Source organism: Ixodes scapularis, unplaced genomic scaffold, assembly GCF_016920785.2.
Source record: "Ixodes scapularis isolate PalLabHiFi unplaced genomic scaffold, ASM1692078v2 PGA_scaffold2__306_contigs__length_199485367, whole genome shotgun sequence".
NCBI lineage: Eukaryota > Metazoa > Arthropoda > Arachnida > Ixodida > Ixodidae > Ixodes > Ixodes scapularis.
In genome coordinates, this window is record NW_024609857.1 from 183,173,488 (window position 1) to 183,200,602 (window position 27,115).

The 27,115-nt window shown below is 47.0% G+C and overlaps 1 protein-coding gene across 1 annotated transcript; it reads right to left on the reverse strand.

Moving 5' to 3' along the window:
* Window positions 1–12,971: 12,971 nt before the first annotated feature.
* LOC115332468 lies at window positions 12,972–23,421 on the reverse strand. Its single transcript, XM_029994844.2, has 4 exons — window positions 23,407–23,421; window positions 18,290–18,369; window positions 15,190–15,382; window positions 12,972–13,084 (listed from the first exon to the last, which is right to left on the reverse strand). Exons 2-4 carry the CDS (start codon window positions 18,344–18,346, stop codon window positions 12,972–12,974), a joined length of 363 nt encoding a protein of 120 aa, XP_029850704.2. The 5' UTR covers window positions 18,347–18,369; window positions 23,407–23,421.
* Window positions 23,422–27,115: the final 3,694 nt, after the last annotated feature.

The following is a 27,115-nucleotide window of genomic DNA, read 5'->3' on the forward strand; positions in this document are numbered from 1 at the left end:
TGCAATTTTGGTCTATTGTGCAAGCGAGGAAGAAGACTGGTCGTTTCGCTGTTGAGGCTGTGACATAGACATTAGATAGTTTTATCTGAGCATTGTTACGACCCGCTCCACTCAAAAGGAAAGCACCGGCATGCTCACAACGCTCAGTCAGCAACGACCAGTCGGAGCGCAGATGCCGATAGAGCAGACAATTCCTGCACCCTGATGACCACTGCCGACTGAGTGTTACGTGCGTGCCTGGTTACTTTCCCGCTCAGTGGCTGAGCGGAGCGGGCCGTAAAATGCGCTCAGCTAAAACATTTTTTTTCTGATAGGGGGTGGCTGACACATAGATATTTCAGGGAGAAGGTTGGCCGACATTGCTCACATCAATTCTCAGTATGAGCAGCTCTTATCGCAATACGGAAATTATGATTCAAACTTCCTCCACCCCTTTCTGAAGTTTTTGTAGGTGCTCCTAGCAGTATTGTCGGGCTAGACATAATCATACCCAGATCCACTCCAATAAATTCTAAGAGGATGAAGTCAGTGCCCTCATAGCTTGTGCAAAACTAAATCTGGAACTCACTCCTCCTTCCTGGTTTTCACTGTATTGAGAACCTTGTCTCAGTATGTGATGGGTCTGTGAAGAAAATTGACCAGATAAACAATATTACTTAGAAAATAGATGTCCCATACATATTAACCTGCACCTACCAGCCACTGTACACCGCCTCACTACTGATTTGTTATCTTTCTATTGATTTGCCTGAACCGTTCGCACCTGTAGACATTAATGATGATCACGAGAGAATGTTTCTTGTCATATGATGTCATATGCTTAAAGTAAGTGAGGCTTGCGGGCATTTTCGAGGGCTATGTGGCATGCCGTTGGTAAACACTCAATGTGAGGTTTTGGTAGACGCTAATATTATATACTAGTTTCTGTGTAAGTCGCTATTTTTTATTTTGTGAAGTCTGCAGATGAGTTTTAGTCAGGTTGCCTTTATGTGGGAACACAGGGGCCATACTCTGCAATATATTATATGTTTACATGTGTCTACCCAATCTCATTAGTATGTGTACAACAATGAGCTGTATTCGCGACTCCAACGATCTATAGGGGACGCCACAACCAAACAAAATTGGCGGCTGGGAACAGTTCGCGTCGGCTCGGCCGAGCCGCCTGAACGAGTAGCGCATACAATTTAACTGATTTTCTTTTTGTTTAATGCCCTATTTTATAGGTAATTCAACTGCGACGGTTACGTGTAGCCGGTGCACATAAACTTGCAGAGCATTGTTTTGTTTTCCCGGTGCTTTTTGTTCTTTTCATGTCAAACTTTTGTTTCGGAGGTTTCGTTCAATACCGAAACTATGGGCTCCGGAGAAACGGTAATAGACTCTAATCAGTTTTGATCAGGTAAGGAAAGCAGCGATGACTACAGAATTGTTCCACCGACAGTAATTTTCATCTAACTCGCATCCCTCGACCATACGACTTATCTGCCGGCGAAATCGAGCTTTTGTGCGTATTAAGAAACAGCTACAGTCGTCTGCTCGGTCAACAACACAGGCTGCAGAAAAATTACGAAAAATAAGCAAGCGCTTCTTGAGCCAAGCTTGAGCTTCTTGAGCCCCACTAAGCAGCTGATACTCGTATTTCAACTCAGGTTTTAGTGACAATCCAGAAGTCATTTTGATGAATGTGCGGGTTATGCATTATATTACGTATCATGTCCCACTAAAGGGATATTAGTATATTATTTGGGCTGAAATATGAGCTTACTTGACTAGCAATTAGGTGAACTGCTGAATCAAAGTATATTTGACAGGCAGAGACACTACCTAAACTCAGCCATATGGTTCTAGCCGGCAGCACGGAGATGATTGCGGACAAATTTGAAGAGAGTCTTCATCGGAGATTCACGCAGAACCCCGTATGGAAATCTTATATCTTGGCCATATCTGGCCATATCAAACATTATATGATTATATACGGCCTTTATAGAGCCTTATCTGGCGTATATACAGACTTATCTGGCGTATATACTGTCACGGGTGGTGACTAAAAACAATAGATAAACAGAAAGAAATAAACGTTTAATGTGGCGAACTTGTGCCAAAAATAAAAGAGTACAAAAGATAATAACAGAGCGTCGCAGGCGTCGAAGTCGGCGAAACCGCAGGATCGAGCGCTGGGGCGAGACTGACTCGACAAGGTCGCGAGCGGCGTCTTATCTAGAGTGAGTCACTATCTCGAAGATTCGGCGGAGAAGGTTCGAGCGTAGCGCGCTCGGGGCGGGAATGAACACGCACTTTCTAGAACAACATAAGCGGGGATAAACGATAGAAGTTATGTCCGGAACAAGAATAAACGAGAAAGTTCTAGAAGTCCGTGACCCCTGCGAGCGGCATTACTCCCCCCTTTAAAAGTGCATCGCCCCGATGCAACACAAAACAAAACAAAGCACATAAAAAGAACGGCAAACTGAAGAGTCATTTGAAACACATAAGATCCACAGTCCTATCGAGCGTAGTACGGCTTCAGGCGCACGACGTGGACGACCTCAGGTCGTGGTGGGCGGCGTGAAGATGTTCGTGTTCCGTCGGGCATCACCTCGTAGTTCAGCTCGCCGAGGCGGCGAAGTACCTTGTATGGTCCAAAGTACCGTTTCAGCAGTTTCTCACTGAGGCCGCGGCGGCGGATGGGCGTCCATACCCACACCCTGTCTCCGGGCTGGAAGTGGACGTCCCTGCGACGAAGGTTGTAGCGGCCCGCGTCGACGCGCTGCTGGTCTTGAATCAGGAGTCGGGCGAGCTGGCGGACTTCTTCGGCCCGTTGAGCAACCACCTGGGCGTCGTCGCTCTCAGTGTCAGTTGGCTCATGAGGTAGCATCGCGTCTAGCATGGTCGTTACTTTCCGACCATGTACCAGCTGGAAGGGTGTGAATCCAGTGGTCTCTTGAACCGCCGTATTGTAGGCGAACGTGACGTAGGGCAGCACCTCGTCCCACGTCTTGTGCTCTACGTCGACGTACATAGAGATCATATCGGCGATTGTCTTGTTGAGTCGCTCCGTCAGCCCGTTGGTCTGCGGGTGGTACGCAGTTGTACGACGGTGGCTGGTGTGACTGAGTCGGAGGATTTCTTGGGTCAGCTGTGCCATGAACGATGATCCGCGATCTGTAATCAGAACTTCTGGCGCGCCGTGCCGGAGGACGATGGACTCAATGAAAAACTTAGCAACTTCCACAGCAGTCCCCGAAGGAAGGGCTTTCGTTTCGGCGTACCGCGTGAGATAATCTGTGGCGACGATGATCCAGCGGTTCCCCGACGTCGAAGGCGGAAAAGGACCAAGTAGATCCATTCCGATCTGCTGGAAGGGTGCAGTTGGAGGAGAAATGGGCTGCAGGAGTCCGGCCGGCCTCGTCGGAGGTTTCTTGCGTCGCTGGCACTCGTGGCATGATCGTGTGTATAGGTGGACGGTCTTGGGGAGCTTGGGCCAGTAATACTTTTCACGGATACGGGCCAATGTCCGGCTGTAACCGAGGTGTCCGGACGTCGGGTCGTCGTGGCAGGCTTGGAAGATCTCCTCTCGAAGGTCACTCGGGATTACCAGCAGCCACGGCGAGTTACTGTCCCCAAAGTTCTCTTTGCAGAGTACACCTTGTCGAATGGCGAAGGTCGGCAGGGTTCGTGAGAAAACACGGGGCACGGTACTCCCGCGCCCTTCCAGGTGCTGAATTAATGCGCGCAGCTCAGGATCGTTTCGTTGACGTCGTGCCAGGTCGTCGTTGGTCACTGCTCCTAGGAAGCACTCGTCGTCATTGTCGTCGCTGCTGCCGGAAGGTGTTTCGACAGGGGCCCTGGACAAGCAGTCGGCGTCGCTGTGCTTGCGGCCTGACTTGTAGACTACAGTCATGTTGAACTCCTGTAGTCGGAGACTCCATCGAGCGAGGCGTCCTGAAGGGTCCTTGAGGTTCGCAAGCCAGCAGAGCGAGTGGTGGTCTGTGATTACGCGGAACGGGCTCCCGCACAAGTATGGGCGGAACTTCGTGATTGCCCAGACGACCGCAAGACACTCCTTTTCAGTCGTGGAGTAATTTCTCTCCGATTTGGACAGCGTCCGACTTGCGTAGGCGATGACTCGCTCGGTTCCTTCTTGCACTTGAACCAGTACCGCTCCAAGTCCTGCATTACTAGCGTCCGTGTGAATCTCGGTTTCCGCATCCTGATCAAAGTGTCCTAGGACAGGAGGAGTCTGGAGTCTTCGCTTCAGCTCGTCGAATGCCTGCTGCTGCTCCTCGGCCCATTCGAACTTCTGGGCGTCCTTCGTGAGGTTTGTGAGCGGTGCGGAAATCCTTGCGAAATCCCGAACGAAGCGTCGATAGTAGGCACAAAGTCCGAGAAACCTTCGCACGGCCTTCTTGTCTTTCGGCGCTGGGAATGCCGCGACGGCGCGAGTCTTCTCGGGGTCTGGGCGGACGCCTTCGTTACTAACCACGTGGCCGAGGAACTTCAGTTCGTCATAGGCGAACCGACACTTTGACGGCTTCAGGGTGAGTCCGGCGTTCCGTATGGCTTGGAGAACTGCTTGGAGTCGTCGCAAGTGCTCGTCGAAGTCGCAGGAAAACACGACGACGTCGTCGAGGTAGACGAGACAGCTCTGCCACTTCAGCCCTGCCAGCACTGTGTCCATGACACGCTGGAAAGTTGCTGGCGCCGTGCACAGTCCGAAGGGCATCACTTTGAACTCGTACAGTCCATCCGGCGTGACGAAAGCTGTCTTTTCTCGGTCCCGTTCGTCGACTTCGATCTGCCAGTAACCGCTCTTCAGGTCCATCGATGAGAAATATCGAGAGTGGCGCAGCCGGTCAAGGGTGTCGTCGATGCGGGGGAGTGGGTAGACATCTTTCTTCGTCACCGCGTTCAGCTGCCGGTAGTCCACGCAGAACCTCAGCGTTCCGTCCTTTTTCTTAACCAGCACGACTGGCGAGGCCCACGGACTATTTGAAGGTTGGATTATGTCGTCTCTCAGCATCTCTTGAACTTGCTCCTGGATTACCTCCCTTTCTTTAACGGAGACTCGGTACGGCGATCGATGCACAGGGCGTGCGTCATCCTCGGTAACGATGCGGTGCTTCGCAACGGCGGTTTGGCGTACCTTCGACGACGTCGCAAAACAGTCGCGGTATTCGGCGACGAGGTTAAGCAGCTGCCGTCGTTTCAGGCCCGGAAGCTTTGAGTCAATGTCGAGCTGCGCTGGCAACGCACTGTCTGGCTGAGGCGGCGAGGATTCGTCAGTAATCGCGGTGATTTCGGCGGGGTTTCGGAGTTCCTCGACGTGGCCCACGGCTGCACCTTTCGTGAGGTGTTGCGTTTCGTTTCGGAAGTTGGTCACGAGGGCCACAGTCCGCCCATCCTGAAGTTCAGCTACACCCCTTGCGACGCCTATTCCTCTTCCCAGGAGCAATTGGAGGCTTCCCTCGAGAAGAACTTCGCCGCAGGAAGCTGTATCGGCCACGACGGGTACGACAACACTTGATCGCGGAGGCAGGCTCACGTGGTCGGCGGCGACTCGGACGGCGGGTGACGCTCTTTGGAGTTTCTCTGAAGGCGGAACAGGCTTCCTCAGCGTCAATCTGTTCTCACCCAGGTCGATGACAGCGCCGTATTCGCACAGAAAGTCCATGCCGAGAATGACATCTCTGGAACAGTCTTGTAGAACGACGAATTTCACAGGGCACGTTTCGCCGTGAATTTCGACGCGAGCAGTGCAACTTCCGACAGGCGTGATAAGGTGTCCTCCGGCGGTTCGAATTTGTCGTCCTCCCCAGGGCGTCGTAACTTTTCGCAGGCGGCGAGAGAGCTTCCCACTCATGACTGAGTAGTCTGCTCCGGTGTCCACGAGTGCCGATGTGTCGTAGCCGTCGATAACAACACTTAGGTTGTTGGACACCGATGCAGTGGCTTCGTTGCGATGCGTGGCGTCGGGGGAGTGGGAGCGCTCCGGCGTTTTTGGAGGCTCTTTACTCTGGTCGTCTTCGGCAACGCCACCTCCAGGCGTTGCCGCACTTAGTTTTCCCGACGAGATAGGGGGGATAGGCTGTCCCGACGAGAGCGGCGGAAGGGCGAGAGCGCACGTCGTGGCGAAGGCGAACGGGAACCTCGGGGTCGAGTCGGCACCGGGGACAGGGGTCGTCGGAGGTATTCCTCAATGTCACGAGGGCGTTCACCGTACCTTGGGCGAGGGTCGTTTGGCGCAAACCCTCGTAGGCCCATTTGACGATAGGGGCACCTTCGATAGACGTGGTCGGCCTCACCGCAGTGGTAGCACAGCGGTCGCCTGTCGGCCGTCCGCCACACGTCGGTCTTCCTCGTCGAGGGTTGCTCCGGACGGATGTACTGGGCCTGTCCTTCCTGACGTCGAGGATACTGTGGCATCGGAGGGTCTCGTCGGGGTGGTGCCGTTGTCTGGCGGTTAGCTTGCGGCGGTCGTCGGGCCATGGCGGCGTAGCTCAGCGTTGGTTCCTCTGGCGTCGTCGTGTTGGTGGAAATTTCAGGCTGGACGGCTCGGTGAAGCTCCTCTCGGACAACCTCGGCGAGTCTTAGAGAAGACGGGCTATCTGCAGCGGGGAGCATCTTTCGGAGCTCTTCCCGGACGACTTCACGGATGATGTCGCGTATGCCGGGGAGGCTAGGGCTGATGTCATGGCCCAATGCAGAAGAAGCAGCGATGCTCGAGTGCCGATGGTAATGGCTGGCTCTTGCGAGGAGGGCACGTTCCATGCTCGTAGCTTCCCTGACGAAATCTTCGACGGTGGCTGGAGGGTTGCGGACAAGACCACCGAAAATGTCATCCTTTACGCCTCGCATCAGGATCTGCAGCTTCTTTTCGTCGGTGGCTTGAGGGTCGGCGCGAGCGACCAGGCGCAGAACATCCTCAACAAAACTGGTGATCGTCTCGTTTGCGCCCTGGGTCCTCATTCGAAGAAGGTCCTCGGCCCTCTCCCGTCGATACTGGTTGGTGAATGTCCGTGTCAGCGCATCCTTGCAGGCGGTCCACGAGGTCAGGGAAGTTTCGCGATTTTCGAACCAGTGCCGGGCCGTTCCTTCGAGCGCGAAGTAAAGATTCTGCAGGCGCTGTTCGTCCGTCCATTGGTTGTGCTGGGCCACTCGCTCGTATTGTTGTAGCCAGTCCTCGACGTCTTCGTGGGCGTCCCCGTGGAAAGGCGTCGGGGTCCGGGGTGCGACGGGCAGGTAGATGAAGGCAGGAGCGGCCGGGGTCTGCGACTGGTTGGCCATCGTCGTCTTCTTTGGCCTGGGCTTGTCCGGCAGCAGACCAAATTCAGGGGACTGACCTCTGGTACGGCGGCTTCTTCGGGCTTCCGCGTCTTCGGCGAAGGGTAGCCTTCCGGGGCTGAGCACGTCGCTTGGCCGGGATGTCTTTGGAGGGGTACGATTGACGGGCATAGGATGGAATACCCCGCACCTCCACCAATATGTCACGGGTGGTGACTAAAAACAATAGATAAACAGAAAGAAATAAACGTTTAATGTGGCGAACTTGTGCCAAAAATAAAAGAGTACAAAAGATAATAACAGAGCGTCGCAGGCGTCGAAGTCGGCGAAACCGCAGGATCGAGCGCTGGGGCGAGACTGACTCGACAAGGTCGCGAGCGGCGTCTTATCTAGAGTGAGTCACTATCTCGAAGATTCGGCGGAGAAGGTTCGAGCGTAGCGCGCTCGGGGCGGGAATGAACACGCACTTTCTAGAACAACATAAGCGGGGATAAACGATAGAAGTTATGTCCGGAACAAGAATAAACGAGAAAGTTCTAGAAGTCCGTGACCCCTGCGAGCGGCAATACAGCCTGATATGGCGTATATACAGACTGATCTGGCGTATATACAGACTTATCTGGCATATATACAGCCTGATATGGCGTATATACAGACTTATCTGGCGGCCAGTTTTCAATATATTAAAAAGTTAAAAAAGTAAAAAACAATTTCTTTGTTAGCAAACTCTGAATGACTCATTGTTCGCGAGCTAAATATTAGCACTAATAATCCCAAACTTCAGCTTTGACAAGCTTAAGTTTGAGATTATTTGTGCTAGTTTTCAAGAGGATTTCAATGTAGCTTAATTATTTCAAAGTGTTAATATTACGCCCGAATAGACAATTTGCTAAATCCCCCAAGCGCTTCGGCCCGTACTCGAGGAATCATGGGGACGGTGTTTATTCAGCCGCCTCGTAATTGAAAATTTCGAGCACTTCTATGGCTATATTTAAGTGTAATTCCGAGCCACCCTGAACACGTGCCGTACAGAAGCCAAGTACGTGCCATGGAACTTTTTAAAATGTCCCACCAATGTCATTACTGTGCCTTCCGTTCAACCTTCAACCTGGATGAGCGGCAGACATATCTCTTATATTATTATCATTCTCGTACAGCTTCAAAGACGCTTATATTAAGTTAGAAACGCTAAAAATGTCATAAACAGCTCCGCTGAGTCCGAGCTAAATCCCGGTTTCGGTCGTTGTAATTTCTCGGCTTTTAAGTAATTCCTGCTAAAACAACAATCGCGAGAATGATAATATGGTAAGAGATTTCGGCGGCTCGGCCCGGTTGAAGGTTGCACAGAATGCACAGTATCATAAACGCTGCCATTGACGAGAAAATTTAAAAGTGATATGACAGGTACTTGAGCCCTAGGGACGTGTGTTCAGGGTGACTACGAATTACACTCAAAACTGTGTAACCATGGAATTGGTCAAAACTAACGATCACTAAGGAGCCGAAGGATCACCGTTTCCATAACTCCTTGAGTGCGGGCCGCGGCACTTTGGAGAATTGTAGACAATAAAAAGATATAAAGTGCTGATTCCAGGCTTGTGTCCTTTTGAAATGCCTGGCCAGATCTGGAATTTCCTTACTTAGCCAGATCTGGGATTTCCACACCTGGGCAGGGGTATCACGCTATATCTGGCATTATGAAGCTATATCTGGCAGATATACCATATCAGGTTATATGTGTCCAATTTTTTATATGGCCATATCTGAAATCTTCAGATCTGGCCAGATATAAATTTTTTGTAAGGGTCCCCTCTGCATCAAACTTGACTTCAAATCCTGAATGGAGAAATAGGGTATCCTTTGTGGCCGGACAACCTGAGCAATGTAGTCGAATATTGCTGCTGGCTTCAACGAGGGTATGTTATAAATATTGGAGGCGCAATAGATCATAATGTCGTGACAGCTCCTAACTTTGCGAGACGCGTCCTCCACCTTTTGAAAGCAGACAATATCCCTCATTAATCTTATGCAGCGACCAGGTTTTCCAGAATCAAGTAGATGCGAAATCAGCCCAACTTTTTCGGTGTGGTCCAGAGGCTTTTTCGGCGAAAAGCAGCCAAGATGAATAGCCAATGCACCGACCAGCGTGGGTGCCTCAATGTTGACGCTAATCAAACACAACCAAATTCAAGAAAAGCAGCTATTGAACCTTCCCTTTCACTTGACTGCAGCATTGGCCTTCCCTCCAGTGAAACACGTCGTCTGTCGTCCTCAGTTAACTGTTCTACATACCACTTATCAGTTACCAAGTAGTCGTCACTTTGAATGTCATTCGAGACGGAGAAGAAATCAAAACGTTTTTCCGTGATTCCTCCCCATCCAAGAAATTGAAAGCACGCGACTGTGTGTTGTGGAGTAAACATGCTTTCAAACACGTGATAGAAGAAAACAATTTGCTGAGGCTTCATCACACTGATGAACACTCAGGCAAACTTGAGAAGTATTCGTACCTTCGTGAAATTACATTGTTCGCCACCGCGCGACAACACGTGTCCGCGAAAGCCGCCAGAGACGTGGACAGGCGCAGGGTGACCTGTTCTGGCTGGTTCCCGGTTTTCCCGCTTGGTGCTGTCCGTTTTGCTGGAGTGGCGAATATAACAAGGATATGATCTGTCATTGTCTCAGTAAGACTAATGAATCGCTATATTTACCTAAAAATACTGGATCTCTCGCACCTATCGGGACGAACGGCAATGTTAAACTACATGCCAACTACTCCGCCAAGTTTGCCCTCTCTCGACACGCCCTTTTGAATTAAAGTAGATGATTTCCACGAGCCTTTCTCAGAAGTGGGCCTTCTTAATGCAAATAGCTGACCTCGATTATGAGATAACTGGGCCATTTTTGCCGCTTGGTCATCCAGTGTGTTGTAACAGGAGTGCCTTAGGGCAATCAAAGTATTTTTGTTTTGATATAGTTTCCAGATTGAAAATGAAATGAAGACAATTAAAGCATTAGTTACAAAAAGTTTTTCTTGTACATGGGCTTCTTATCTCATGCCCCTGGTTTTCTGGCCACTTGATTAGCTTGGTTTATCTTTTTAGAGGTGATACTTAGTTTTGTGCTTTTGTTTTAGGTGTTTTTCAGGCCGATTTTCCTTTTTGTTCTCAATAGTGTGTATATATTGCACCGTTGAGTTCAATGAAAATTTGGTTTCGAGTCAGCGCTCTGTCCGTGTCTTTTACACTGTCCGTCGTCCTTTGCGCTATTTTAACCTTTTAAGCCCTCGCCCCAGTTTGGAATTTCTGGATTATCATGTGCAGCTGGAATTGATTTACCCTGTCATTTTACTGTGCTGTTGATTCTCTTTGCAGGTGCTCTAATGAAAAACTCCCCTTCCTGGGTGCATGGTCGACTTCCATCACAAGCTGCATGAAAAGTTTGAAGAACATTTCCTAGGCCCGTGACATGCAACCTCTTTCATCCAGCGCACTCCTCTAGCGACAAGCCCATGATTACCATCCAAGCTGTAGCTTCACTTGAGCTGACAATAAACATTTACGGTAACAATTTTGTATGTTTTATTCGCTACCCTGTGTATGAGCGACAGATGGCTGTGGCAGCCGCTTTACCAAAAGGTGTATACCTATGCCAGAAATTTACTTTCATGTACAGTGCGACATAATTGTTTACACTCATTTGTTGTTAAAATTACCCTTCTTATGAACTACATCATTTCTATTCAGGTGTAAATTGCACACAAAACCACATGTTAGGCTGTAAGACAAGACCGGGAACTGTACGATTTTAGCCCGCTAGCCTGGGGTCTTGCTGGTATCTTGCGGTACTGGTGGTAGTGCACCGGGGATTTGTGCTGGCAGCAGCCCGGGAACTGTATGGCTTGAGGCCGCTAGCCTGGGGTCTTGCTGGTATCTTACTACGTTACTGGTACTACGCTGGGGATTTGTGCTGCCAGCATGCCGGGAACTCGCTGGGAAGCCATGTGCCGGGCGTCCCAGTCAGTTCCAGTCACTGGCCGGTGACTGGCAATCTCACTGGCCCGTTGTCGCCCCGCGGTGCATTTCCAGCGTCGCCCCAGTAGGATCTTACCGGCAGACCGGTACCGCCCCAGTCCCAAACCGGCGAGTTGTGCTACTTGGGTACTAACACGGTGTGTAATTATCTCTGAGAGACACAGTTGGCCGTAACTTCTGGAAGTAACTCGTGACAGGATGCTTGAAGAGACTCATTGATTGCAGCAATTTTGTCTTCGAAGGCATTTTCGAACTTCCCTTGTTTATTCATAGCATAAGTCTGAAATTGATTTTGCTGTCTGGTTCCCGCGAGAGTTAAGGTGAGGCTCTTGCAACGCGCTTATGTGTAAGTCATAGTTTGCAGAAATTGGGAAATTTATTCTGTCATCGCACTCTGGTAATAACCTAATCACATTTCATATTTTCTGATTTGCTTTTCCAGGATCTGAAGTTCTTCATATGGACTTTATTGCTCTGAAAATCGGAGATTGCCTTCTACATGAAAGGTGGAAATGGCCCACTAATCATTTCGTGAGAAAAAATGGTAGGAACATGCTTTACCTTGTACTGTATCTTGTGTGCACTTGCTTCAAATTTCTAACAGTGTTTAAGCACCTGCTAACCGCTGGGATGCGCAGCTGGCGTTATTTCCTGAAAGGAACTCGGGCCCACAACCTAATCACATTTTATGGGCGCTAGATATTTAATTTAAATTGTTCCCGCATCAAAAATTAGTTGGCGTGTTGTTCATAACTTGCGGCGGCAGAAAGCTGCAACTCTCAATCACTGAGCTGCACGTTATGCGTGACAACGGAAATCATTCAGACATTAAAAATTAGCTGCCGTATTGTCCACACCTTGCAGCAGCGGTTGGAACCTCTTGAACTGCTAGCTGCAATGATCTAATAAAACGCGCGTCTCAGTGAACAATAATTATAATAGTACACCCTTAGCAAAAAGAGGCCGTACTTCAAATGAAGTTGAAATGTATTGAATACGAGTATTCATTTTGTATTCATTCTGTATTATTTTGGCCGCACTCGAAATAAGCGCGTAATGTATTTAAAGTTAATCATAAATATCATTCAGAAAGTGTTTCAAATACAGCAAAAATATAATTCTTTCAATGTCAAAATACCATCGGTGTATTCAAAACTGACCAAAAACTCATTTACAACTTACAGCTAAAGAATTTAAAAGTTGTCAGAAATGTAATGCTAAATATGCTAAAAATGAAGTAAAAATATTCTAAAAATATATCTGAAATGCATCAAGAATTACTAGATTGTATGGTAGAATAGCATTTTAAGTAGGTCAAACATTACCTTCAAATATACTAAAAGTGACTTGGAAGTATGTACTAAAAATACTAACCAAATCTATTTTACATGCATCTAGATAATACGATATTAATATGTGTGAACTACTGCTCCAAGCCTTCCTGGTTGTAGTGGTGTTCGGCTGCACACATACCGTGAGTAGAAATGTTACATGGTTTGCTCAACTAACACACTTGAGAAAGTCAAGGTGCCCAGTTGGGACAGCTCAACGAAAGAGGTCTGTGCCAAGTGTCTCATCATGCAAAGCAGGATTGCAAAATAACCCAGAGCTCAGTTACAATTGTCAATTTTTTTTATTTCTCAGTGATACGATTCAGAAATAGGTAGGCTTCTTCTTCAGTGAGGAGGCCGCATTGTTGCACTTCCGTCTTAAGTACCTCCTGACATTCCCTTCACACTCTCCAGGAAATTTGTTCATGACGTAGACTGAAAAAGAAACAAGTCAAATAATTACATGAGGCTTCTTAAGTTTCTGAAAGAATCTGATCAATCATTAGTCTCTATTCTACAGTAAATAACAGTGTTCCAGGGCCGGCCACGTACCTTACTAGAATCAACATCCCAGCTGGGACTGTGTTAAAGAAACACAACACACATCTAGTGTATGCGTGAAGTAGAACGCTATAGACAACTAGCCGCAGCTGAGACACCAGATCAAGCAAGCTGGTCAGATCAAGCAAGCTGGTTAAGGGGTTTTGATATTGTATAAGTGGTAATCATTAAGAAAATGGCCATTGGTTTTCTCGTTATTTTAGAACATTAGCCCAAAGGAGGGATTGGGAGTACATAATTTGCAGCATTGCTGTCACATTTTCATTTTGAACCTAGTCCTAACAACACTAATGTTTTTAGAAAGCAGTGATGTGATTTATTCGTCATTTTGTACCACCTTATGGAGCAGCTAAAAGTCTGTCTTAGATCAGCAAAATAGTTATTTGCAGATCTAAGACAAAGCTAAGTATAAACTTTACTCTCATTCGTTCCAGTCCAATTATAAGATTCATATCAGATCAAAGACAATGCTCCTTTCCCACCTCTCTGCATCTGCTATTAGCATTAAGGAAGACAGCTTTCAACCCTCAACTGGCCTATGTGCTTAAAATCTTCAGACACGGGAGCAAGGATGTCATAAGAAAAGCCTTTTTCTAGGTATTGTTGTAGCAGCAGTCTTATACACAATTGGTTTGAATGATGTAGAGTGACTATCTGAAAATTTATTCGAAGTATGAATTTGATGGCAAATTTAGTCCGCTGAAATTGTGCGAGACTATAATAAGCATAGTAAATAATTGTATGCTTTATTCAAGTTCAGAAGTTAAAAAAACTACAAACCTTGATAGTTACAAAATATTTTCACATAACTGTGCTTTCTAATGAAATAGTTACACAGAGATTCATGATGACTGTTGTCTTAAAAATCCAGAACTCTCTAAGGTTGTTCTCAAACCTCCCTTTCACTGCTGAAGTTGGCGAAGGTATAAGTTATTTTGTGACAGTACACTTGGGACAGCTCGAGGCCTATACGAAAATAGGGAATAAATGAGCGATTTCACATAAAAGCAAAACATAACCCTATTGCAAGGCTGGGCACCACTACCATTTCTTTGGTGGTGCAAGTAAGCATGTGCAGTTGCAAGCTTTCCAAACTTGCCGTTACACACCTGCTGCACGTGCTTGCATGCTCGAAGCTCCCGCCAGAACGCAAGCTCACAATTAATTCAGTTTTTAAAGGGATACTTCAACGAAATTTGAAATATTCCCGTCGTGTTCAAAAATAGGTTCAATATGATCCACAATATCCGTAAATGACAATCGAACGTTTGTATTTTGATCCGGGTGGCTGTATTTTTCGTTTTAAACGGCCCACACTGGCAAGCGCTCGGAGAAGGCCCAGCGGAGACGACGTGACATCCAACGCAATCGTGACGTAGGTCGTCTCGGGACGAGAAAAGCTACGGCGAGGCTGATGTCGAGAGGATGGCCTAGTCGTTCCAGTCACCAAAGCGGCTGCTTTGTACGAATTTTGAGTGACGGGTTAATCTTCTATAATCTTGTAGGGGGAGAATAGCGAATTCTGTGACACACAAAAAAGATTCTCGGGAAGAAGGGAGTTCCTCCTGCCCCTCTTCTCTGTACTGCCAACCAATTTTTGTGCGAAACTGCAAAGAGTATGCCAGTTTCCACAGAAAGATAATTTGGATAGCATATTATTTGAAGCACTAATTGAAAGCTTTTTTTAAATTTACACAAACCCACCGTAACAACGCAGCAGTGTAAGGCTTCTGAGCTTGTGGTATCTTTAAAGCAAAATAAGCTTCTGTGCAGTTCTGGCTCAAAATTTCCAAATGTTGATAAAATGTAGCATGATGTACCAGAGTTAATATTTTGGGGCAAATGGCACAGTAATCACATAAACTGATATAGCTTGGTCTGCAGAGTTTGGACTACGTTAAGAGCTTCAGAGTCGAATCATACTTCAAATGGTCGTCACACGCAGATAAGTTAACAAGGCCAAGTACAGACATCCTCACCGACAATGTCATCCACAGTTTCTTTGTGCAGGGGCTCTTTTCCTTCTCCAAAGGTCGAGCCCCTCAGGCTTTGGGTACCCAGGGTCGTCTGGCCGAAAACCATTTCTGCCAGTTCTTGTGTGAAGATTGATGGCCCAGCGTTTTGTAACCTTACCATTCTTATGGCAGGCAGAAGTGTGTTGCCAAACTTCAACTGTGACGGAGAGAAAAGACAGATGACAGGTTTTAGACTTAAATCATTCCATACTATAAATCAAATTTATGAGGTGAATAAAAAAAGCAATTCAGTGTGTTTACTCCCGAACTAAGAGAACAAGCAACACACCCGAGTGTGCTATTTGAAAGCCTCTGGCGTCGCTTGAAGCTTTCTTTAAACTGCTTTAGTTCAATCATATTCACACCAAATTTGCCTTGCAGCAGCATCCTATTTCATGGAAAGGTGTCTTTATTAAGAAACCGTTACCGTTACAAAAGAATGAGAAAAAAAGGAATAGCTCCGAAACCAGAAACAAATTTAAAAGAAGTTTTGAATTTGAATCTTAAAAAACCTCTAAGACAAGTGGGCTGCTGGCCAAAATCCCACGTTCAGAGACCTCTGCACTAAACTATAGTCGGGCACAAGATCAGAAGAACAGGATTCAATTGTCCCACCTCCTGTGCACGCTTCCTGCCTTCCACGATGCATCACTCTTCCTGTGTGTACTAGCAGCCAAATTTAAACGTAAGACAATGAGCGCATGCTGGAGGCAGGACAATGAAAAAAGACGCCCTGTGCTACTTGTGTTGTCACTGGCTATGGGTCTAACCAGACTTGTACACGTTACTGAAAAATAGTAAGGAATTACATTTACAATTACTCAAGGCTCAATTGTAATTTATTACTATTACAATTACCCTCCCATGAAAGTAACTGGCCGTTACCCCAAAAAGTAATCCGTTACTTTCGTGGCGTTACTTTTAACATTATTGTCCTCAAGTAAGAAACAAAGGGAAGAGGTCTATTCAAGTTCTTATTGTTGCCACCTGTTCCATTTAATGACCTTGAGTATTTTGAACAACAACTGGCTCTCGAATGTCTCGTCAGACATTTTGCATTATTTCTTACTCAATATGTCGACTGCTACGCTGAACACCATTTTAGCTGAGGCACTGGATGGGAGTGCCATATTGTTCCTCACGAATGCTTCATGCTCTGCATTGAGTTTTTTCAGCGAAGCAATGGAAGTACTATTTACCTCGAATGTAGAGCAAAGCTTCGTCGTTGCAGCCGTTGCCTGCTATTCGAAAGAGTTTGTTGATCCTTCCGATACCTCCGTACCCGCGATAACGGTACCCGATAACGATATGATGCATACGCAAAGACGGCGGCGAAGTATCGGATATCGTTATCGGAGTCATTGGACCGATCTACTAAAATTCTCTATTATCTAGATCGCAAAGCTCTAGAAGTCATCAATAGCAAAACATAGTTGTAACAGTAAGGTGATAATTAAATAATAAATAAGGTTTGGCTCGATATTATTCTTCCATTGGTTCTGAACAGTTCGAGCCTCACTTGAGACATTGGTGAATAAAAAAATAAAAAAAAACGTTTCCAGTATATAAATATAAGTAATAAAAGAAAAAGAAGGACACTTATAACAATAATTAATTAGAACGTCGGTTAAAACAGGGAAATGTAAACGCACGTTTGCCGTGTGTACCATTCTTCGTGCTGTTCAAAAACGCACGGAGCACGAACCGACTGCAGTTTACTCCGGTGTTCTCCAGATAGACGTCCGCTGATGCCACGGGCAGCAAAGTGTAGAGTACTAAGTAAGCCGCGCTATGACCCTACTCAAAAGTGTCACTCTCTCCTCAAGCCCAGAATATCAAGTCTACGTCAGCCACCATTATGTTTTATTTGTAAAAATATCTGCTTGAGATAAGCTGCGCCCTGCTGGGGCAAAACAGGAAGAAGAAAGAAAGAATATTACCATTTTCTAAATGCTCGCAAAAAGCTGACTCACAAAAAGGGTAGGGTAGACGCAGAGCCTCTGGGTAGACGGAAAGTTGTCTCCCGTTGTGACATTATGAAAATGGTCGTAGTCACTATATCCGAGAAGGACATTGTTAATTCTTTTCAGTGCACTTACCGCCTCGAGCTTCTCGAAGAGGCGCACAATCACTTGGTGTCCTCCTCACCCCATCTTCGATCGCAAAGAAAAAACAAAGGGAGCAAAAAAAGCGGATATAACTTGCCCCCCCCCTTTTTTTTTCGTGAATTTTTCATTTGGGTCTTTTGACATTGACCCTAACATTGACATGTTAGGGTCTAGAAAATTTGTAGATTCAGGGGCTTGGTGTTGCAAAAAAAGGCCTTGCGGAACTGAAGAGTGCCAAGACTCCCTTTGCGCTGGCAGATTCGCGTGACAGTGTCACTCCGCTCGACTTTACAGAAATGAAAAAAAAAAAAAAAAACTTTATTTAGAATGGGGGCGGGGGGGGGGGGGGGGTTGGTTCTGTCAAAAAATGTAACGGATTACAAGGAATCCGTTACGTCAAAAATGTAAGGGAATTACTTTAAAATTACTCTAGAAAATATGTAATTATTCCGTTACAAAATTACTGATAAATGTAAGGGATTACAAGTAATTTCGTTACTTGTAACGGATTACGTACAAGTCTGGGTCTAACCACTTGCACGATTTTCCTGTTTGAACAGAAGTCTCCAGATCATGACATATACGTCAACATCAATGAATTCCTAAAGAAAAAAAAAACAAGAACACCTCCAATAAAAAGTTGGGCAAATTCAACAGGCCCAGCTTGACGGACTGCGCATTTTACGATCATGCTGTTAGTATCTCTTGCCAAGGAATAATGCGGCAGATAATAGTGTGCATGAGGCCGTTCTTGCTTGGTTTGATCACGCCACCGCACTTCATGCTCTTCCCCGCTGTGCGCACACGGCCACTTTAGATAAAAGCATGCATGACTGGATGCTTACAGGTTCTACTGGATGCTTAATGAGGTACTACTAAAACTAAAAAGAAGCTAAATCTGGAATTTCTTTATAATAGAGCTAAACACCACAGTAGTAAAGTCAATCTAGACTTACAGTCTCAGCTGGTCCATTGTTGGCAGCTGTTGCACCAGCCGCCACACCAGTTAGCATTTTATCCACAATGCCTGGAAGCCCTACAAAACAAAAGCACACTATATGAAGTGAACATGTTAGCACTGCTTCAATGGTGCCCATACATATTTGTTTGATGCACTTGGGATGACACATAAAAAACGTCACCTCCTATAGACCGTTCCATTAGGGTCATAGCAGAGAGGGTAATAGAGAGAAAAAATGCCCTCTCCCTCTCACCCCGCATGTCGTCTGCTCCACCGAGTGGGCAGTACCTGGCATCCGGCTGGCGTGCAAACTGTTTAAAATCGCGTCATTTTGGAAATTTCAAGCGCAGATGCACAGATTTTGGCATGCCAGTTATTGTGTAATACTATGCTAGATAAAAAGACTAACAGGGTCCAATTGTGATGTTACCTGCGTGCAAATAAAAAAATATATATAGATAAGGAAAACTGTCAGATTGGTTGGTCTCTACGGCGAAAATTAAATTTGGTTGCTGTACCCTTTTTTTACTATGCAAAGTTTGTACTGGTGTAGGCCTTTACCGACCATGGGTGGAAGTCTAAAATAATAAATTAAACATGCTCTTTTGCCGCAATTCACATTGTAGTTGAGGGTAGTACTGCCGGCTGACTCAACTATACTATTCAAATAACGGAAGAAAGATATGCTAACATTAAAAACGAGCGTGTTGGTAAATACTTAGACCAGTGGATCTCAAATGGGGGTCCGCGAAGGCATTCTAGGGGTCCGCGAAGCCCTAACTCATCTGTCAAGCACGGCAATAAAAGTTGTCTTTTTTCAGGTCGAGAAGAAATGTTTCCGTTTTTGGCGAGTTTTCTCATGTCTATGTCAATAAGAGAGGGCTACTTCATACTAGCACTTAGTTATTTCTATATATTAAATCATTATTATATTTAACTTATACATTTCCCCTCCTCTCACCACAAAAGGGGATCCTCCATCAGCTCCGCCGATTCACAAGGGGTCCGTGAAACATCGATGGTTGAGAACCACTGACTTAGACAACCGGAAAGAATAAACACAAATTCGGGACGCAAACAGACGATACAACTCTTTCAACTCTCATCGCCACTCGCACAACACCGCACATCGCCTCAAGGGACTCGCCCCTTGCTTCGAGGTAGGGGTAGTGTTTAGCTGCAAGCAAAAGCTTCAACATATGTGCAGAATGGTGAATCCTTCCGCGACTCAATGCAACAAGAAGCACGGACAGCAGTTTGTTAAGTGCAGGAAGGAGGTGGTTTATGCCATCGCTTTTTCGTGTGGCGGGGAGTATATAGGGCAGACCGGGAGGTGCCTAAATGACCGCCTGAGGGAACACTCGCGGGAGGTGAGCGAACCCCCCGACGACTCCATGCACCCAATAGTTGTACACCGTATGACGTGCGACGGTTGTTCGCCCAGATACAAAGGTACGCGCGTATTGGGAGGACACCAGCAGAGATTTGGCGGGAAGTCGCCGAATCATACGCCATTAAGAGCTCGGTAACTAACGTCGCCTCGCCCTCTCTGGCCCTTTCCGACAGGGAGATGAAATTCCTCCGTCCCGAACTGGGCGGAGGGGACCAGAGGCCTTGAGGGAAGGCCGCGAATAACCTGTTTTTTCCCCCTCCTCCTTTTTCAACCCCCCCCCCCCCCCTTTTTCCTTCTCTGCTCCCTCCCCAGAATTGAACCATGGTTAAAAGCGCTAAAAAAGACGTACACAAGATAGAATACAAACACGGGCTCTACTCACAACTGTATTGGGAAAGGGAGATGGAAGTACATATATATATATATATATTTGATACACTTATCGTCACCCAGGCTACTCATGCGCGAGATACAAGAGCATGAAACCGTTTACATGTATGTATTTATCGAAAAACGAATCTCAGCGTTATACAATGCTATTGACGTGTCACTGACGCACTGGGGTCCCCTCTTCTTGATAAAATATGCCTCTTGCAGTTTGCGTGCCCTTTGAATTCTGCTTCTACCGAAAATCTTGGTATCACCGAAGCGTGGCTCGCATTTGCAGACCCATCAGTGCGCGGGCAAATGTGCCCTGTCATTTGTCTTTAAATTTTGCGCGTGCTCTCTTAAACGGTCATTCGTGCATCTTCCCGTTTGTCCAACGTAAGATGTTCCACACGTTAGGGGGATTTCATACAGGACCCCTGTGACGCATTCGATGTACGGCCTGGCGTGCTTCGTGCCACATCCTCGCTCGTTCTTGATTTCTTTAGTAATTCGAGGGCAAAGGTGTCCGAGTTTCTTTGGCGCTGAAAACACGAGAGGTACTCCGTACCCGTTCGCAACCTTCTTGAGGTTGTGCACCATTTTGTGTACATGTAGTGCAACCTCTGGCCTCATATTGCTCAGTGCCGACTGCGTCACTTTCCTGGTTGTGTGCCCCTTTTACTTTCTGTAGGGTGGCCTCTGCCACACTCGTCAAGACCGTTTGAGGGAAGCCCGCTGACAATAGTCTAGTCAATTGGTTGTGGAAGCTGGCCTGCATGCGGTGAGCATACGACTTCTTGATAACTGACTCTAGGCAGAGCGTTGCGATTCCTCTCTTTACCACCTTAGAATGCGCAGAGTCATATGGCAGGAGCGCTTTTTGGGATCGTGGGGAATACATCCAACACACGTGTCCCTCCTGCAGCTTCAAGCTCAGGTCTAAAAACTGTAGGTGATCCTGGTTGGGAGCTGGTTGGTTAGACGACATGGTAAGGGCCTACATTTTATACATGAACTCCCTAACCAGAATCTCTCAGGATTTAGATTGATTTATCCTAACCAGCTTGCCCATATGCTTTCGCTTGTTGCAAAATTTTTGATATTTAGGACCAAGGCATATTCAGGACCAAGGCTGTTCAGACTAAAAAACTATAAAGGCATCCCGAAATCAGGATATATGGAAAAAGAGGCAAAAAGGGCAGGGCATATGACACAGGGCTTTTGAGATTGAGTGCTTTCATGCGCCGGCTGGAGTCACACAGACAAAGCTTATCTATACGCAGATTTAAAAAAAGCTGCCTAAAAATCTGTAATTTATGAACTTTCAAAATTAAGCAGTGGGTGTTCACAGGATTTCTATATGACACTGCTGTATGCATGGCTTAAATCGACGTCACCTGAGCTACCATTGTGGGGGCCTTGTTGCCGGGCGAGTAGCTTCTGCAGCAATCACTTTACATTATTGCATTTGCCTCTTCATCAAAAACAAGTCGGAACAACCTCCAGCACAGTCCAATGACGTCATAAGCAAGCCATGTACAGCTGTTTACTACTGCCTATGTGAAACAGCTCCAACAGAAGAAGATTAGCAGAAGTGACCGATGACCGAAGTGGCAAGATCGCGACGCCTATGTTCCCAAGCGCGGCGATAGCAAGAGTGCCGGGCACGTTTCATGTTTCAAAGCTGGGATGAATGGCAGAAAGCAGTCCATCCCAAGGCCCATATTTTGAAAGCTATCTTATCCTTCCCTTTTCGGCCGAGCAATGGAGCAAGGTAATTCCGCACGTGAGCCCGTTTATTTTATTTTATTTTTCTATTTTATTGCTCAGGTGTTGTGAGGCGGCGGTATTTTCTTTATTGCAGTTTTCCCCTAAACTGACAATTTGCTGCACGACAGATTGGCAAAGGTTGTGGGCGGCACTGCCTGCATGACAGAGTAGCAAAGGTTTAAAAGCATCTGTAGTTCCCACGAATCCTGCCAAAAACGACGTAGGATGCTTTGAGTTAACGACGTGACAAGGGTTCAGATCTTGACCTTTGTGCAAGACGGTCGGACGAAAGGAGTATTGCTGCAGAGATCAGGTGCTCACTAGGAACCGTACCTCGATTGTGCATGCTTTTCTCGAAGAGGCAAGGATTAGGGACGAGGCTCGAAATGGGTACCCAAAAACGACCACGGAAGGGGAAGACAGATGGGATGTGACTGCAGTTGGCTGTGATCCTTTTATTACTGCCCAAGAGATATGAAAACTTAACCTGTAGGTGTCCCCGTCTATCATCAGAGAATGCCTTGGTTCGGTCGGGCTCCGCAGTAGAATGGCTTGCCAGAGGCCGCTCTTGACGCGAAGCCACAAGCGGCTTAGGCTGGAATTTGCCACTAGGTAAAATCTTTCCAAATCAAATTAGCGACTTTAATTAAAACAACCTTTTCTTTTTTTTCTTTCAAGGCTATAGTGCAGGAGATGCTGGAAGAACTGGGCACACAGGAGCTTCAATGGCCTCCAAAGGGAGCAGACTTCAAAATTATAGAAAATGTGTGGGGCAGGCATATAGCCAGGCACGTCGTTTTGGCGGAATTCATGGGAACTACACATGCTTTTAAACCTTTGCTACCCTGTCACGCGGGCAGTGCCGCCCACAGCCTTTGACAATTTTTTGTGCAGCAAATTGTCAGTTTAGGAGGAAACTGCAATAAAGAAAATACCGCCGCTTCACAACGCTCGCGCAAAAAAAAATGGAAAAAAAAATAAACGGGCTCAAGTGCGCAACCGCGGTGCCGCATCGCTCGGTCGAAAAGCGAGTGATAAGATAGCTTTCGAAATACGGGCTTTAGGATGGGCTGTTTCTGCCGTTCATCTTCGCTTTAAAATATGAAACGTGCCCGGTGATCTTGCTATCGGCGCGCTCGGGAACAATAGCGCCGCGTGTCGCGATTTTGCCGCTCCGGTCGTTAATCACTTGTGCTCATCTTTTTCCGTTGCAGCAACACAAGTTTGGTCGTACGAAATGAACCCCGTGGAAGCTCGTTCTAACACGTACTCATGGTCAAAACAGACGCATGCAGCGGACCCGTACACAGCGCGACTGATAGCGCGAACAAGCGGTCGTGGGTTTCCAATGATCTTGCCATGGAATCGAAAGGCCCTCATCAACTCTACTCGTGTGACAGCAAGTGCTCGTCTGGGGCATAATCCGAAGCGCTAAAACTCGGCGCCCACCAATGCCATATCTTGCGGAAACCGGCAATGTCGTTTTCGCGTCCACAATGTCGCGCAGTAGTTAATTGATCATGGCACTTTATGTAGCCTCGATACATGCTTCACAAAGTTTGGTGGAAATATATGCTTACGGCTGAACTTCACGACCTGCGCGGCCAGCAACTTGGACGTACCCGTCGCCCCCCCGGTCTTCTTGTCCCCGTCGGGCCAGTTGACTTTCACCCAGTTATTCTTCTGGGTTGGACCGCTGAATTCCGGCCACGTTTTGGAATTATGCTTTACGACTGGGTCATAGTATTTAATTAACTTTACGGACTCTACCGATAATGACTCATCAGGAAACCTGAACAGTGCGAACTTGTCCATTGCCGGTGTTTCCCTTCAGGTTAAGACAAAGCGGACAACGCACGTGTGCTGCTTGGTTGCGGATTGGATTGGATTGGATAGCAATGGCTGTAAGGGTGCCAACGTTGCCACCGACGTTGTCTGCACACCCCAAATTCTAAACCGCGTCCAGTTTGTTATCTTTGTAAATTCGTAATTAGATGTTGCCTTTTTATTCGTTCTCCTCAAGTGAATACTTATTGTTTCTAAAGGAGATTATTTCTTCATTACTGTACATTTTATAAAAAAGAAAAAAAAAAACATCGCAGTTCAATGACAACAGACTTGCTTGCAAAACAAGCACACCACTCATTAAACTGAGTACAAATTACCACATTCGTTCGAAATGCATGATCCTTTTCGTCAGTACCGGACGTACACACAGTGGTGTAACCTTATCATTGGCCAAAAACCAAAATGCTTTTGTCTGTGCTTCAAATAACGGAGCATTACAAAGATACATGAATGGTAGTATAATCGAACGACGTTTCGGCAGCGTTCATCTTTGGGAATATTGAGCGTGTTGGTTCTGCTCACGCATTGCGGCTTTCATGGCCAATGTACTATTAACAGATATGGCAGCTGGCCCAACTGTCGAATCGTTTGGGCACCACAGACGGCGTCCGACCACAGATGGATACGAGCTCCATTCGCGAAAACATCGTTCGCTAACCCTCCTGTACACGTTAAAAAGCTTGCGCAGGATCGAAGTATTGTGTGGCAGGTTCGCAAGCTTTGAGTGCGCGCACTAAGCTAATGACACCCATTGGGTTAATTATTCCTTTGGTACGACGTAATATTCGACAAGGGTGCCGTTTGATGACTATAACAAGCCTGTTGTTCATTGATAGCAAAAGCGTATACGCTACAGGGACAGGCACGCTGCAGTACATATCTATGTTTGTGCAAGCATGCACATGTCTGTCCTTGTACCGTATTTGTTTTATGACTTCATATTATTATTAGGTAGCGTTCAGCTGTCAACAAATCCGACAGTATACCTGTTTAGGACGCACTGACTCCCAGGTTAACTTCCGACTGCCCAACTGCAAAACTGGTCCCAGTTATAAATTTTCGCCTGGGAGAACAAACGACAATTTCTTTGGGAACTTACTTCGTTGTCCGTGCCCCCCTTTTATGTCTCTTCCTCATGTTTAATCCCTTACCACTTCGACATCAGCTTTCTTTTTTCTTTCATTTCTTATCAGCTAGGAGTGCTACTACAGGGTCCGAAGGGTCAGATCGAGGCTCGGAATACGCTACGTAGCCGAGATCATGGCGCGCAGCTCACCAGTCTTTCAAGACAAGAGGATATTCCTCAACCACCCTTAACGGAATGAGCATCCGCAGAACGTGCAAGGGTCTAAGGAATCTGGTACTTTAAGAGCGTGTTGGTACTGTCACAAAGTTCAGAAAGAACACATATATACTCCAGTTCACAAGTTTTTTTCTCAATAACAAAGGTGACATGCCGAGCCTCCGGCTCAGCAACACTTCCTTTGATTTCCTTACTCTTAAAACTCTGACTGTTTCCCAATAAGCTGTGTGCAGGAAGGCAGAAGACACGGGTGCGAGCACGCTGCTTTCCAAAATGCCCGCGAGCAATGGTTCAAACAGAGCATTCCGCAAAAACCTGTGCCCTCGCTCTCGCGGTTTTCCTACAGTGTAGTTTTGCTGCGCACAACTCGAGCCTTCATTTCGTCATTCTTGACCAGCTGGCTTGCACCTTTGCATTTAATTGCATTATAATTCGAGCCTACGTGCAGGTTGGGGGTGGAAAGCTGTAACACATGCCTCCAAAATTTCGAAAGGCCGCCCCTTTTTGCAATCTCCTCGAACGCGATTCATTGTTCTCATAACGAGGACTGGTAGGCCTAATGAACATTGACCTCTACCTTGACGACCTCGACAGGTCGGACACAAGACGTGAGCGTTGAGCACTAGGCTGAAGGCTATAAATCAGAGGTTTGGATTTCTGGATAGATCCTATCTATCTACCTATCTTAAAAATGGAAATAGAAATTTAACCTGGTGTAAAAACCTACTAGCTAGATAAAATTAAAACACAGTAGTTAGGTGGCGCGAGTTACCTTCTATTTTCAGTTGGGAGTTGTACCGGTTGTGCTCGATTGTATTATTGATGGGAATATCGACAATGTTCGTATGATACTTGCAGGGCTTAACGATATATGTAGGACATCTGCAGCATTCCCAGGCGTTCCTTTGTGCAGTTTTGCACGTGCCAGGGCACTATGTGACGCTCTGATTTGTATTTACGGAACTGCATTTCCTTCTGACTCCGTGACTGGGAAAAAGCAAGGAAAAGACGCTAGGCCATGCCTTCAAGGTACAAACGCCACCTCGAACAGGATGTGCCATTGCTCAGAAAAACTGAAAGTCGGCGCTTCAAAATGCAAGCGTTAGCTGCCGGGACCCCTCCGACTGTGGCCTTCTCTGGTATCGGAGCTTCTGAAGTCGCCGGCAGCTCGCGATGTGACGAGGTCTCGGAAGACGACTGCACTAGTGGCGAGGAAGCAGGACACACCAAAGAGGTAAATAACGCGCTTTTTGGTGCTGTAAGTTGTATTCACGCACTCGCGCAGTACTCCCTCCAGTGGCGTCACAAGGGGGAGGGCGGGGGCGAGGCGGTGGACGGACGTTGCTGCTCCCTACGGTGTTGGCTTTGCCACCTCGCGAGGTTTGTCTCAAAGGGTTGTGTATGTGCGTGTGCGCGCGCGTGCGTGGTGTTTTTCTTTTTTTTTTTTGGGGGGGGGGGGGGGGCTTAGTCTTGGTCTTGGTCTTGGTCTTGTATATTGTGGTGTCTTGGCCTCGGTGGAGGCTTCGTGATGCAGTCACGCAAAGCCAGGTTGCAACCGATAACATAATGTTTTATTCAGTAATCTCATCACTGTCCCCGTGTCCTGGCTCCACCTTTTCTGCCCCCGTCCTAGGCCTGGCCTTACAGGTCCTATTTTTTGCGGCTACGTGGTGCTAGCTGTGGGCTGGCAGGTAATCCGACAACACCACTGATATTACATTGCAGCTCATGGTTTCTGGGTGGGTGGTTTACCGGGGACAGAGAGGAAGGTGGGGAGGTGGGGGTCGGGTTAAGCGCCGTTCACACTTTTGCGACCCGAGAGAGACCAGACCGGTTTTTAAGTATTTTGCGACTTCTTAGGACCGGATGCGCTGCAGCGGAGCTCGTCCTAAGAGATCGCAAGAGGCTTAAAAATCGGTCTGGTCTCTTTCGGTCTTACTCGGTCGGAAGATTGTAAACAGGCCTTTAGGCTCAGGCTTAAGTTAGTGTACCACAATGTCACATGCTTTGTGTAGGAGTGCAACACGTAGACCCAATCTGAGCCCAGGCCTTACCCGAACTCCATACCCCCGATCTATCCTCTCTCTCCCCCCTTGCACAATGCACTCAGGAACTACGAGATGCATTGTGATCTAAAA